This window comes from Epinephelus fuscoguttatus, linkage group LG8 (genome assembly GCF_011397635.1).
Source record: "Epinephelus fuscoguttatus linkage group LG8, E.fuscoguttatus.final_Chr_v1".
NCBI lineage: Eukaryota > Metazoa > Chordata > Actinopteri > Perciformes > Serranidae > Epinephelus > Epinephelus fuscoguttatus.
The window spans coordinates 1,658,075-1,672,383 of NC_064759.1; the positions used below are offsets into that span (position 1 = coordinate 1,658,075).

General features: G+C 41.6%; 3 protein-coding genes and 2 non-coding genes across 6 annotated transcripts in view; 3 read left to right on the forward strand and 2 right to left on the reverse strand.

Annotated features, from left to right (window-relative positions):
- LOC125892608 (cathepsin S-like) overlaps nt 1–14,309 on the reverse strand; it is an 853,108-nt gene that overhangs the window by 554,403 nt on the left and 284,396 nt on the right. The window lies entirely within an intron of this gene.
- On the forward strand, nt 614–685 carry trnap-agg (transfer RNA proline (anticodon AGG)). Its single transcript has one exon. It is a non-coding gene; the product is annotated as a tRNA-Pro (tRNA).
- On the forward strand, nt 1,764–1,835 carry trnap-agg (transfer RNA proline (anticodon AGG)). Its single transcript has one exon. It is a non-coding gene; the product is annotated as a tRNA-Pro (tRNA).
- The window catches only part of bbs9 (Bardet-Biedl syndrome 9), a 244,923-nt gene continuing 233,920 nt past the window's right edge, over nt 3,307–14,309 (forward strand). For both annotated transcript variants that reach the window (XM_049582619.1, XM_049582620.1), the window contains exons 1-3: nt 3,307–3,422; nt 6,295–6,413; nt 7,107–7,257. In XM_049582619.1, coding sequence (XP_049438576.1) covers nt 6,302–6,413; nt 7,107–7,257 — 263 coding nt within the window. In that variant the 5' untranslated portion in view covers nt 3,307–3,422; nt 6,295–6,301. The remainder of the gene's footprint in view (nt 3,423–6,294; nt 6,414–7,106; nt 7,258–14,309) is intronic.
- On the reverse strand, nt 9,716–13,737 carry LOC125892617 (peroxynitrite isomerase THAP4-like). Its single transcript, XM_049582653.1, has 2 exons — nt 13,463–13,737; nt 9,716–12,072 (listed from the first exon to the last, which is right to left on the reverse strand). Exons 1-2 carry the CDS (start codon nt 13,659–13,661, stop codon nt 11,771–11,773), a joined length of 501 nt encoding a protein of 166 aa, XP_049438610.1. The 5' UTR covers nt 13,662–13,737; the 3' UTR covers nt 9,716–11,770.

The following is a 14,309-nucleotide window of genomic DNA, read 5'->3' on the forward strand; positions in this document are numbered from 1 at the left end:
TCAATGGAAAAAATAATAGACAGGTTTCCTATATAAGATTAGACACACTGTGATAGAGGGTGTGATCCACATCACCCAGAACCAGAGGAGGATGGTGCACATACAGAGCCAGAAAGAACCATTAATCATAACAGCAGTGCATCATATTATCATGGTTTGAATGTCACAACTGAATCTGAATAGTTACTGCAGCTGTCAGATAAATAAAGCGAATAATAAGTGTAATATTCCATTTTAAGTGGAGACCATGTCAGAGGGTACAAAGTACAAGGTGAGGTAGCAGTACATACAACAGGTTTATTGGTGGTACTTTTACAAATGATTTATAATAATTGTTGAGATGCTGATGTGCATACACGAGGCTGAGGATCAGTGATGTGACATCAACTGCAGTTTTGCTTGGACTGGATCACAGACTAAAGCAACATGAAGTTTCAAGACTCAGTTTGGCTCCAGGTTTGGCTGCAGTACCATACATGTCCTGCAGGTGGCGCTCACTGACAACAAGTCCATCTGAAGCAGTGTGGAAACAACTGCTGGGAAAAAAAGCATATGTTTGGCCAACGTGGCATTTTGTGAGTCCAAAAATTGTTGGGGAAGGTGTACTGAACGTGGCTCGTTGGTCTAGGGGTATGATTCTCGCTTAGGGTGCGAGAGGTCCCGGGTTCAAATCCCGGACGAGCCCAAATTATTGTCACACTAAGCCCAAATCCCGGGTCAGAAAAAAACAGTGAATAACTGCTGTCAGTACTGAGTGATCATTGAACCGGTTTTACACTTTAGTTTCTGTGGAAGTAAAATAAAACAGCTTGTCAGATATTAGTCTGCAGATTATATCACATCAGATTATTTTCAAGAACACAAGACGAGAACTGAGATAGAGTGGTAGTAGAAGTAACGAGATGAGTGGTGCTATGCTCATAAAATCAGAAATAAATAGTGTAGAACAGGCTGTATCGAGCTGTTGCACATGTAAAATGAATTGTGGGTTGCATTAAATAAGCCGAGTGTTGCACTAATAAAAAGTGGTTTGCAGTATTTAATAAACAGCTGATTGCACTTGAGGAGAAAGACTGAAAATATCTAAGAATTATATTTTAAATTGATGACCATGCAGATGAACATGCCATCAGTCTTATCCGGTTTATCACCGAGTAGGTTTTAACAAACAAGGAATTTATTTCGGTGTTTTGGTGCTTAGACAACAAACATAAATATAGAATAGAACAAATAAAATAAAATACTGTTGAAATATGTATAATGTGAGTGTTTAAATGGAAGAGCTCGGCAGGAGGATGCAAAATTATATTCTAGGGGAAGTTTGAAGGTTCATAGAGTTAGAAATAAAAAGAATAAAGTCCAGAAAGACACGTGATAATAGAGACTGATGTGAACACGTTAATTTAACTAATCCAGTATAGTCATGAATAAATGACACCACTCCAAACCGTGGGAGGTCCCAGTGCAAACATATTTTAAATACATATAGATATGTGATGAGGGAAGAAGGTCCTGAGGTTATGTGACTGAAATGAAGTTCAGTGTCAGACTTCCTCCACTGAGATGATCTAACGTTGCTGCAGCTGGTGGAGTCTGAGTCTGCTGCAGTTCAGTGAGGCGCCTGTAGGTGGCGCTCACACACCAGAAACTGTTCAGTGGAGCTCTGAGGCTCAGAGGACACCAGCAGCAGCAGCAGCACAGTGTGCAGACAACGTGGCAGGACAGTACCCTCTGCAACTCATGGTCATGTTTACTTGGCATGTGGCTCGTTGGTCTAGGGGTATGATTCTCGCTTAGGGTGCGAGAGGTCCCGGGTTCAAATCCCGGACGAGCCCACAACTTTTCAATATAAATAGTAAAACATATAATCAGAGCACATTATGAAAACTGGAAGTGAATGTGTGCAGCATAGAACACTTTGTGAACACACACTGAAGTGGAATTTCATGAGACAGATTTCTGTCCCCACCCATGCAGCCTGTTGAAGCCAAGATTTATAACTTAACCTAATTATTTTATTATAATCATAATTATTTATAACTTATAATATTCTGAACATATATCATGCTTTTGTTCCAGTCACATTTATTTCCCTTAGTGAAGGCATAAATCTTTTGTCACAAACTGTCACATATAACCTTTATTTATTTACTTATTATTTTTTGTTATCATCACTATTGAAGTTATTTATTTGTAAAGTGAACATCAACTGCAAAAGCATTCATTGTAATTAAAAAAAAAACCTTGGTTCTCACACTCTTCTGGTATTGAAAACTAAATGTGTATAAATAACAATAATAATAATAATAATAATAATAATAATAATAATCACATAAGGAGAAACAAAAAGAGAAGCTATATATAAAGATATAAAGTAATGCAAGTTAAAATACAAGATAAAATGGAAAGACAGAATGTAACAGCAGTGTGCTGAAGAGAAATGTATCTGCATATCAGGTTTTCACAGGTGGAAAGGAAGTTATGGATCAACATTATATATTTGAACTGAGCCAACACATGTCTGTGTGGCATGTTTAGTCTAATCTGTATTTTAAAAAGTCGTCCTTATTTACTCACAACACCAGCTGCATATGGAGATCGATGTGTCTCAGTATTATCTGTGCACACATCAACAAGCTGTGTGTTAATATGTAATCTGTAAATATAAAACATTTTCCCCTCACGCACAAAAAAATCAGCAAAATAAGAAAAAGATATTTTGCAAACATTAAACAGATCTGCAAATACACACATTTTACAAATGAAACAAACCAGTGAATATGTTTAATTATTTTACAAATATATATAAAGCATTTGTGAGTATCCTCCTCACGCTTAAAACTTTCTATGCTTAAGGATTTGCATTTTATTTTTTAATTATTGGAATGTATTAATGTATTTGCCAGTCTTTTTTTTAGATTCCCAAAATATATTTGTGAGTTTTCAGATTTTTTCTGTATTTCTGGATTTTTTAAAATATATTTACTGGTTACACATTTACACACAGGTTGTTCCTTTGTTCATACAAATAATATTTTGAGACAAATTAAACTCCATATTCAAATATTTGAAAATCAGTTTTATATTTAGAGTTAACAATCTTCTCTGTGTGTGTGTGTGTGTGTGTATTTGTGAAAGGTGTTTAATATTTACAGACTACACTTTAACACATGGATTGCCAATCTGTTTACAAAGATAATATTGACACAAATCTCTCTCCGTACATGGAAATCATTGGCTGAACTCAGTTTCCCGGCAACCCACCTATTTCCGCTCCTGCGCACAACCGCCCGGCTTCTCCGTTGAGCGTCAGTGCCATGACAACAGGACGATGGCTGCAAGCAGAGGATGAGAAATGTGATTTTTGTGTGAAGAGGAGTCACAGACCTTCATCTCTAACGGACCGGCTCGTGTGTGTGAAGGTAAGAAAGACCCGGAAATAACCCGGAGTGTGTTTTTGTCACGAGCGGAGCGACTCCGCGCTTCACCTGCTAGCTAACGTTACTGTCCAGGTAAGTTGCAGAGCTAGCAGGCTAATTAGCCGCCTAAGCTAAAGTTAATTCAGCGGCTTGACGTTAGCAGCGAGCTAATTCATCTGAGACTCGGTGTGTGAGAGGTTTAAAGAGCTGCTGAAGGTGTGTGAGAAGTTCACTGTAATGTGTGTGTTGCTCAGTCTCAGAGGAGTCATTGAACACAACATGAGTCTCCTGGGTTCAACATTAGAAACCCACAGGTGTCTGCTCCCTGCTCACGTGCCATCAAAGCCCCGCAGGACTCAAAGTTACAGTTGAACTCATTAACTCGTTAATTTCTTTTTCAACTCACCGAGTCTGTGCTGTGGCTTCAGACTGGGCTGACTGGGAGCTGAGAACTGCGACGAATCATGTCCTGCAATAAAAACCCTTTAAATTATAACTTATCAACACACTAATTTTATTTCTGGGCTGAAACATTATTTTTAAAGGACCGATATGAATGAACAAATGATTAAAATGAAATATATGTAAATAAATTAATTAATTTAATTTTTACATTGTCAGAACTGCCAGAAAACATCTGCAGACAACACTAAACAATTAAAAAATGTGTTTATTGAAGCCTTCAGAATCTAAAACTAACTACGTACTGATAACACTGGTGTCAAAATATACTGCTCTAATTATCTTTGTTTTAAAATAGCCTTTTCATAAATATGTTGGCCCTCTAAAGATGTGTCCCAGATTTGTGTCACCTCTGTCAGATTTCTACAAAAACGTAATTTCTTTGGGTATAAAAGAGGGTCGCAATATCTCAAGGACTCCTGTCTCACTGTCTGGTTTCCAAAAGGTGTGAATGTTGCTCAGGTACCACTAAGATTTTTCTTTTTCTTTATAAATTCATTAAATAATATTGCTGTCAGATGTGTCTCGGCCATAACAGGACAACCCCCAACCCTTCAAAATCCAAACTGAATAAGAATGAGTATTTCGATGATCATTAAGAGAAATTTTAGCAACTTTGAAAAATAAAATGGCTCTTTACGATGACTGGTGTGAAATTAATAAATATATAACTTTTTGTCAACTCTGTCAGCTTTGACCTCTGACATCCATCATGTATGATATTCAGGAAGAAAATAAATCACTGGAAGGCCAGCACATTACGAAGTTTAATAGTCAAGACTATGATCTTTAAAATATATTTTCCAGCTCAATTAAGTAGTGAAAAAATAAATACATTTAAAGAATCAACTGAAGTTTTGTCCCAGTTCTCAAGAAGTGATATTTAATACTACAAAGTCGCCACAAAATGACTTTTTTCTCTCTAAATATCAAGAGCAAAACATGTCATATACACCGTCACATCCTGGTAACATTTGTAAGTTTGTAATAAAAACCAGCAGCTACAGATGGTGCACTGTGAACTCTAGATCTCAACTAATACTGGATTTTTGGGGCCAATATCTTTGTTAAGGAGCAAAAAAATTGTGATGTTGATATATCAGCTGATATTACTTATACGTCACATATGTTTACACAAACACACATTGTTTGCAGTCAGACAGTTGTAACAAAAGTATGAAATGGAGGTGGGAAATTTTTACAGTTTAACAATAAACTTTACTGTTGAAAATGACATCAGATGATCCCAAACTTCTTTTTCTGCATTACATTCTGATAAAAAAAATAAATTAATTAAAAAACGTGTTCACATCGATGTGTATCAGACATCAAATACACTGATACTGATATATCTGTGAGAGGCCAATATCAGTCGAAAACTGCTCGTAAATTTGATGTGACACTGGATTTAAAAACATTTTGAAGGTTGGACATGAAGTGTTGATCAGCAGCAACATCTCAGAGCTTACAGGGAGGTCAGGATGTCTCCATCACAGGGGACTGAACATGTATTCCCCAGCTGACCCTTGTTTATCATCATGGAGGTGGCCACATCAAGACAAACTCAGAGGACTCAGGAAAGTCAGCAAAGCAGAAAGCCAAGCAGGCAGTCACAGGATAATACCATGAGTCCATTAGACTGTTAGAAATGAAGCTGCTGTAATAATACGTGAGTAGCTGCACAGAGATCTGCACCATCATGTCTTCCTGCTCGTCTCTCTGCTGTCACTGGGGGAAGAATTATCACTGCTGCAGCTAACAGTCCTGTATCGTCACAGGAGAATCAGACGACTCTTTGTGCCTGTGAACGCAGCAAATGTTTGATGTGTTTTAAAGTCTCATCATTTTCAGGTGAAACAGAATCTCTGTTCTTCCCTCTCAGCTTGCATCCATCAGAGCCTTTTACTCTTCTATGAAATGTGTGTGTAGTAGGTGTAATATTCCTTTAACACTGCTCAGGTCTGTATTGTACTGGAGACAGGAGGGATTCCCTTTGTGGATTAGCTGCCCGTTCCACCTGCTCAGCACTTAGCGAGTAGAAAAGCTGCTTGCCCCCCCCCTCCCTCCTTCATTCCCCATCAACTCTTATACTCACAATCCTGGGGTCATGTGACTCGTCTTTTGGTCTCTGATTGGCTGCAGGTGTCAGTGTGGTGCATAGAGCACTGAGAGCCTCATGGGCCAGCTGATGAAACTTGCCCTTTCTGCTGTGGTGCCCTGCAGCAAGGCACCAACCACCCAGCTACACACTCTTTGTGCCATTGTTCATCTGTCAGTCAGTCAGTCTTTATGTATTGTTCCACATTATGAATTAAAGGACTATATTTCATTGAAAAGCGACAAAACAGACATCTGCTGTCGTCACGTTCTCAACTGAGGAGATGTAAACCTCTTTCTCTCTCTGTCCAACCAGAGGCAGCATGTCTCTGTTCAAGGCTCGTGATTGGTGGTCGGCAGCGCTTGGCGAGGGCGAGGAGTTTGACCAGGGATGCCTGTGTGTCGGAGACGTGGACAACAGTGGCAGCGGACATGGTCAGTGTGAAGCCAGGAAGCGACACACCAACCACCACACATCATCTTTACTGCAGGACCTGAACTGTGGCCACGTCAGGGGAGAGACGCAGAATAATCTCAGATTAAACACAGAACCTTTAACTTGATGACAAAAGACACAAAAAACAGTCAGTCAATAATTTAGATCAGATATCTGTTTTTACAGATGTGACAGAAATCAAACAGAAGGCTGTGAGCAGACGTGATGTTTTTATTTATTTTTTTAATCATGCATTGTGTGAGAACTTGATGCATAATTTTTTTGAAACACTGACATGATCGTAGTTGTGTATTATTTTGGAAGGATGCACATACACTTTGTCATGACATCTAACTTTTACCTGGAGATTGCTTCATGTTGCAGCCTGAGCACATTTAGTGTTCAAACCTAGAAGCCAAAATGTCGGCACAGCTCATGGAAGATACAACAAATCTCTGCTCTGTTCTCTGTGTGAAGATGTCACCCCTTATTTTATCAGTTAACCTCAGACTGGGTAGCTAAGACATATTATAGTCTGCATTTAAAATATCAAACTTTATGTTGATGAATAAATAAGAATAATGTAATGCTGTTCGGGCCCTTTGAGCTCTTGAGTGGCTGCTGTCAGGGTAAAAACTTCCCTCCTGACTTACTTCATACAGTTACTGTCCTCTGTGTTTATAACGTTACAGATAAGGTGGTGGTGGGCAGCTACATGGGGATGCTGCGGATCTTCTCCCCACACACCACTAAGTCCAGTGAGGGAGGAGTGGCTGACGCCCTGCTGCTGGAGGTCCAGCTTCAAAACGCCATCATCCAGGTGGAAGTGGGCAAGTTTGTCTCGTAAGTAGACCGCACAGACCGGGACTGATGAAGGGTTAAAATAGACTGATGTACTGCAGCTGTGGTGGACTGTAGAGTGTTGTACGTAAAACATTACATTTGACTTGACACTGTGATTAATTGGACAAAAATTCTGATTAGACAGAGGGTACAGTTCAGATGTTGAAATGAACGTAGGACACAGGAAGTTGTGTCACTAGTTGTAGTTGTAGTATTGGATATGTTAGTGTTTAGACAGTGTGGATATCACTGGTTCTCCTGCTGGTTTCAGTCTTAACACGTTGCTGCTCCTGATAAATAAAGTGACTACAGATCTGTGCTGTGACACCAGGATCATTGATGGTGCTGCTAATCTCCCTCTGCCTCCCCTCCTCCCTCCCCCCTCCCTCTCTGGCTGCCTTCCTGTACGTGATACGGCGTTAATGTTTAGTAGGTCAAATTGGCATTAGCTTAAGGCAACGAGCACCAGGAAGCAAATTTAAATCACTGTCTCACGAAGACAGAGCTCTGCCTCAGTGTCTCAGGAGAGATAACAGATTATACTTCTCTGATGAATCAAAGATGCAAATAGAAACATCAAATCTTGGACCATTTGTTGGCTGCAGCTAACACACATACACCATATTCACTTTATTAATTTAAGTTTTTAATTAACTGGAGACAACCCAAAAAACAGTTTACAGCGATAAAAAACAATGACAATGAATTTAAAGTGTTTTAATGTTTTCACTTGTTTAATCACTCTCACTGTTTGTTGTGATGGATAGTCACAGGGACATTGATCCATTTATAGCTTCCACACCTGCACTTATCAGGGCCGTGTCCACCAAAGCGTTTTTTGCCTGAGGTCAGCGTATTTTCAAAATCTTTGCAAAGGGAGAGTCGCGTGTTTACGCTCTGCTACAAACACCAGCAGGGTGACAAGACACTGAGTGTCTGTTCTGCGCGGTGTGTCCCGCACTGTTGGCCCTTTTTTTTTTCATGTGCTAACTGGCTATCCAGCATCAAGACGCTCTTCCTGTTTCCCTTTTTCAATGATCGATACAGACGATGGCTGTCTGCTGCTGTGGAGAGTTACTTCCTCTCAGCAGGTGCAGAGTGTACGTGCTGGTTGGCCATCATCTTAAGTCTTTATGATGTGATCATGTGCAGCTTTTTGGCTGAAACACAGGTGACATGAGGCGACACAGTTGTTGGTTTTCTTTTCTCCTAGTTTTATGAAGTTGGTTTGGTGTGTCTGGGCCTCAACACTATTTAAAGTCAAGAAGGCCTCGTGACCCCCCTTGAAGTTTTGGCGCCCCCCAGTAGAGGTTGGGACACCCAGGTTGGGAGGCAGTGGATTACAGGACAGATGCTGTGTGCACTGCGGCCACCCTGACAGCCGTACCCCTGTTTGTGTCTCATATGTGTGCTGCTGCGCTGGAAGCAGTCTCAGGTCTTTATTTAACTCTGTGTCTTGACCTTCTGTGAATTATACGCAGTCATAGTATAGCTTATAATATAGCCTGACTTTAAAGTGCGGGGCAGAAACACCCATTCATAACTCACCACACCGCTTTTTCATTCATACAAAAACCATCCCTGCTGTTTCTTACCACCACATTAACATGTCTTTTTATTCCCCTGCGATGCATGCTAACCCAAAACCACCATGTCAGGAGGTTCTCTCCCCCGTCATGATTTAGCACGATCTATCAGCCACCCAGCGGCCCAAACATAGTTGTGTTTATAATGTCGGGCTAACCACTGAGTTGCTAGCATAGTTGTTGGGACCCAAGGGCCCCATCCTGCTTTGTTATTTCACTGCATAATTAGATCTTCAGAGCTGACCCCCTCAGAGTCAAGGCTGAGTGTAATGTGCAAATGCCTCCAGTAAAAATGACTTGCGTTGGAGCGACGATGATTAAGTGACCCCTCACAGCCAAAAGTATGTGACAGAGGGGAAGAGGAGGGATAGAGGGAGGAAAGGAATGATGTGGGATGACAGGATCGTGCTGATATGTCACTTAGTGGGCAGTTTGATCCACTTCATACTTAGCTAAGCGGGAAATGGAACACACTGAACCCCGTGCCCTTTGGTAAACCCCATTTTTGTAACTTCAAAATGCCTCAAGCCTCAAAGCTTCACTAGCACGAGTCACTTTCAGCACACTGGAACTACTGACGCTGTTTGTGCCTTTGGTCCAAATAAACCCTCGATTCACTGAGTTAGATGTGAAAATCGAGTTATTTTTCCAGCAGTCTCTCTATTTTTGAAAACCCGTCCATACCCGTAAAGCTCAGTACCAGAACCGACCCGTTACCCGTCATTACGTCTCAGTCAAAGCTGCACCCGTTCATAGAAGTCCAGCGAACCGACCCACACCTGTGATTAAACCCACACAGGCTACAGTCACTCACACTAAGCTGGCTTCTCTGTTCTTGAATTACAAATCCAGCTGAGGAGACGTCTCTTTGAAAACATTTTTTAAAATGGAAGTTTGTTTAAAAAGTCTCCCTTTTGATAAAATAACTAAAATAAAATTGAGATTCTCTGTGCAGGTGCATTTCTTTCAATATCATAAGCTGAATCGTTAAAAGAGCCAACATGTTTCCACCACTCTAAGTCTTCATCAACAAACAATGGGATACGTGATGTAGGAACAACCAATCAGAGGCAGTTACATGTCCCAGATACTAACATGACAGGTTGGAAAAAAACAAACAAACAAAAAAAAAACAGGTAGGCAGACATTTCAAAACTGAAACCATCAAAACTGAAACCATCTACGTCAGCTGTAGACACTTTATTCATCTCAGACTTCCACATGAACAATAAACAGTTCCCATATTCATGTTAGAAAATTAGGATGACCCCGACATTTAAAAAAACATCCAAATTGTGTTCAGTGTTCTCTTTTACATGAGACATTTACAAATATTTGATAAATGATCCAGACCCTACGAGTAGGGAAGCTTGCCATATTTAAAGTTAATCTTCCTGGCGGTTGATCTTAAAGGGATAGTTCAGGTTTTTTGGAGCAGTGTTGTATGAGATACTTCGGAGAGGCAGCAGTATTGGCAGTATGGCTGTGGACGGGGACAGCAGCATAATGTGTTTTAGACACCTAAAAAAATCAATATCAGTGTAAGCATACACTCTACTGAGAGTATTTTCACCGTTCTGTCAGACAGCTTGTTCTGATGTAAAGCAGTCAACAGCTTCAGTTCACTATCTCTGCTCTTGTCAAAGCCAGACTCCATTGACAGAAACGGTCATTTAAGCTCACTGAACACAGGAGCTGCTGGTCGACCGCTGCCTCCATTAGCGAGTTTGTTTGTGTTATTGTGGGTTTTGTGAAGTAACCTTTTTAAACACTAAAGTCACACAAGAACACAAACAAACTGACGGAGGCGGCAGTGGAGCAGCAGCTCCTGTGTTCAGTGATGTTAAATCACTGGTTTTCTCAATGGAGTCTGGCTTTGAAGAGAGCGATATAACGGATTCATTTCCCTGTTGGAAATTTCTGTCTAACAGAAGGTAAAGCAGTGAAAATATTCTAAATATAACACACACTTAAAGTGATTATGATATTGTTAGGTGGCTTTATTAACTTTTGTTGCTGCTCCCGTCCACAGCAGTTCATCGCTTAGCGTATGTGTCAGATGTTTCCAAACCAGGTGTGTGCCAACTGACATCTACTGTTGGTAACACACTGTCTGTGGATAAGTACCTCAAACAACCAAAAAAATCCAAACTATCCCTTTAAACATACAAAGGGGTTTGTCAAGGTTTGACAAAGCAGCACAATCCAGTAATGTTTCACTGATTGCAGTCGTGCTGTCACTTGTTCTGCACTTGACTGTGCTGAGTGACAGGTTATTTTTCAAAATGTGAGAGGTCTTTAATCTGCCAGATGAGCGTGTCACATGGATCCTTGCCCGTGACATCTGGCGACAGCTCGATACCTTAGCTGTGCCTCTCACCTTTTGTAGTAAAGTATTCTGGGAGGTTGAGTCCTCAGTCAACAAGGACCGTGTCTCCCTCCTCCAGGATATCAGTGCCAGATGGCTGTGTAATGACTTTGTCACTTGCACGTTCACCCCAAGCTTTGGGAAGGAAAGTGACAGGACTTGTTCTATTAGGAACTCTGATTGACTGATACTGTGGATGTGTTCATGCCCAGGAACTGAGAGATGTTTGTCGCTCGATGAAGATTTCACTGAAATCTAAGATGCATCTTACATTGTTGAAGATTCTCTCTGATACACTGTCCATCTCGAGAACATGACAGACATTTCAGATACTGCAACATAACATTTAGTCAGTCATGGAAAATGGCAGAAATAAAACCAGAACTACACCTGGACTGGTAACACAAAACCAGCTGAGTGAGGTCAAGGTGCAGTTTCATGCACACAGCACAGAGCTGGTTGTCAGGTGGAGCTGTGGAGGTTTTGAGTGTCCAGGCTGTTGAGATGTAAAACACATCACAGCTGAAGAACGACTGAAACCCAGCAGTGGTGTTCTGCTCTACTCGCAGGCTTTCAGTTTAGTCTCCAGTTTTTTGATGTAGTTTTTCAGGGCAGCGTGTTCACTGAGCAGGCCCTCGATGTCCTTCATGGACAGATCTGTCCCCACTGATGTGCTCTTGTATCTGAGGCCTTCAGGTTCAATCTGCATCTCAGTGACAGGCCCCGCCTCAGGATGTGTTGGTGCTGAAGCCGCTCGCTTCACTGACTTACAGTATCTCTCCGTTGCTTTCACTCTCTGAGGTTTGTGAAGCAGCTTTGACGGGGCGTAGTCAGGATGGAGAGGGTCATCTGACGGCCTCCCTATGAAACATACAACAGGAGATGATTAGCCTTTATTCTTATGTTTTATTTTGTGGAAGTAAATTTGGATGTTGGGCTGAAGAATTTACAGCAGTTAAAATCTAACAGCTGCATGAGGTGAGAAAAAGACTTAAAGGTCAGTGTGTAGGATTTAGGGGGATATGATGGCTGGAATGGAATATAATATAATCAGTCTGTTTTCTTTAGTGTTTAATCAGATGAACATAAGAATCATTATGTTTTTGTAACCTCAGAATGAGCCGTTTATATCTACATAGGGAGCAGGTCCTCGTCTACAGAGATCAACATGTTGCACCACCATGTTTCTACAGTAGCCCAGAATGGACAAACCAAACACTGGCTCTATCAGTGCATTTTTGTGTTGGCCACCGTATGTAGCAGGCCCTCAGTGACGAGCAGCGTTGGAAAACACAGATTTTTTTTAAAACATGACTATTATTTAGTGTTTTTACACGTTAAAATCAGAGTTTTGTTTGTTTTAGAGAGACAGAGACGTCTGTGCATCATTCAGCTCCTGATTAAAAACCTCCTGAACAATGAACACTGAAGGAGTTCTAACCAGGAGAAGTTTCAGCTGGTTGCAGTGTGTAGTCCTCACCGCTAGACACCACTACATCCTCTCAAATCAGTGACACTCAACTTACGGCCAACTGTGGTCCCTGAGAAGGTGCACGGTGGCCCCGGCCCCGACCATTTTCTAATTCACAATAAAAATAAATTGATTGATGCTGGGATTTTTATAATATATATAACTATGGTACCAGAGGGCATTAAACACATCAAAGCTTAAACAAGTGCCAAGTGAGGATCCCCAGACCCCCCAGAAGAGATCCAGGCTAAGCTCAGAAACACCTTTGCATACACCTGATCTGTGCAGGGCTGCTGTGTCTGGCCCCTGAGCTCCTGTCATTGTGCAAAATTGGCCCCCGGGCAGAGCAAGTTGAGAGTCCTTGTCCTCAATCTCACACACTGGACCTTTAAATTAAATTGACATGTGGCTCCCATATCTTACTGGTGACCACAAGCTGTTAAATCTTACAGGTAGGAACTTAGGAACATTATGATATGTTCCTGTAACTGTATCCTGGGATCAGGATGCAGAGTTTATATTCACTCTACAGGGTGGAGGAGCTTAGACAAGAAAAATGTCTCCAGTGATGAGTCAACATGGTCTGTAGTTTTACTGCCAACCGTGCCCATCGTTCATTTACCTCACGGTACAGACGGACAGACACACACGTCTCTCTGTGGACTGTGTGGGCTAGCTGCTGTTAGCTTGAAGCTAACGGTAGCTAGCCGTCAGTCCACAGAGGGACATGTCAGTGTGTGTGTCTGTCCCTCTCATCCCCGGACACACAGCGGGACTTACCGGTGATGAAGTGAGTGCTGCAGACTCTGGAGTTCACCGACGGTGTCCAGTTCTCCCGCCTGACCGCAGCGGTCCACGCCTCGCGCTGCTGAGTGTCTTTAGGAAAGCGGAAGACTTTAATCTGGGACATTAAGTTTGTCCCTGGTCTGAGGGAGCATCCGACCACCGAGCAACACGGTCCCAACACTAATTTAGCCATTTCCCCACCGTGTGGAGGACTGAGGCTGTTTACATTAGCTGCAGGGGCTGGACCGGAAGTCCCGCGGAACAGCGATGTCGTTTCCTAGCAACCGGAGTTCTGTTGCCGGGGCAACAGCTTTGGTCCCTTCTTATTTCCTGTCAGCTGGTTACTGCATCACCAAACAGGTGATACAAAGGGACCTTTATGTGATGTTTGGAGAGGTGAATGTGAAACAGTGAGGCAGAGGAGGGTGAAGGGCTGATGCTCAGGTAGAAGGATATTTACTCCCATAAAAAATGACTCACGCAAAAGTGACGATTATAATTTGAGGAACCACAAGTAAAAGTAAAACTGTAGCTACTGGTGGTAGTAAAAAATAAATGGTTATAAGGGACTGTTCTTAATTTATCAGAGGAGGGGGGGTGCAGGGGTGTGACTTCGTTTTTTTGTTTGTTTTAAATGTTGTCCTGGAAGCTACACATATTTTTCCCTGAGCCTCCCCGAGTGACTGCAGGGAAATGTATGACCATCCCCCCGTCATAAATTAGTTTATTAGATTTTTAAAACCTACCCTTTGATGTTTTAAAGGTAGAAGTTGAAGACGAAATCCTGGAGTTGAAAAAAGCCTCGGAGTTTCACTGTTTTCGTGCAAACAGTTTATTTTTT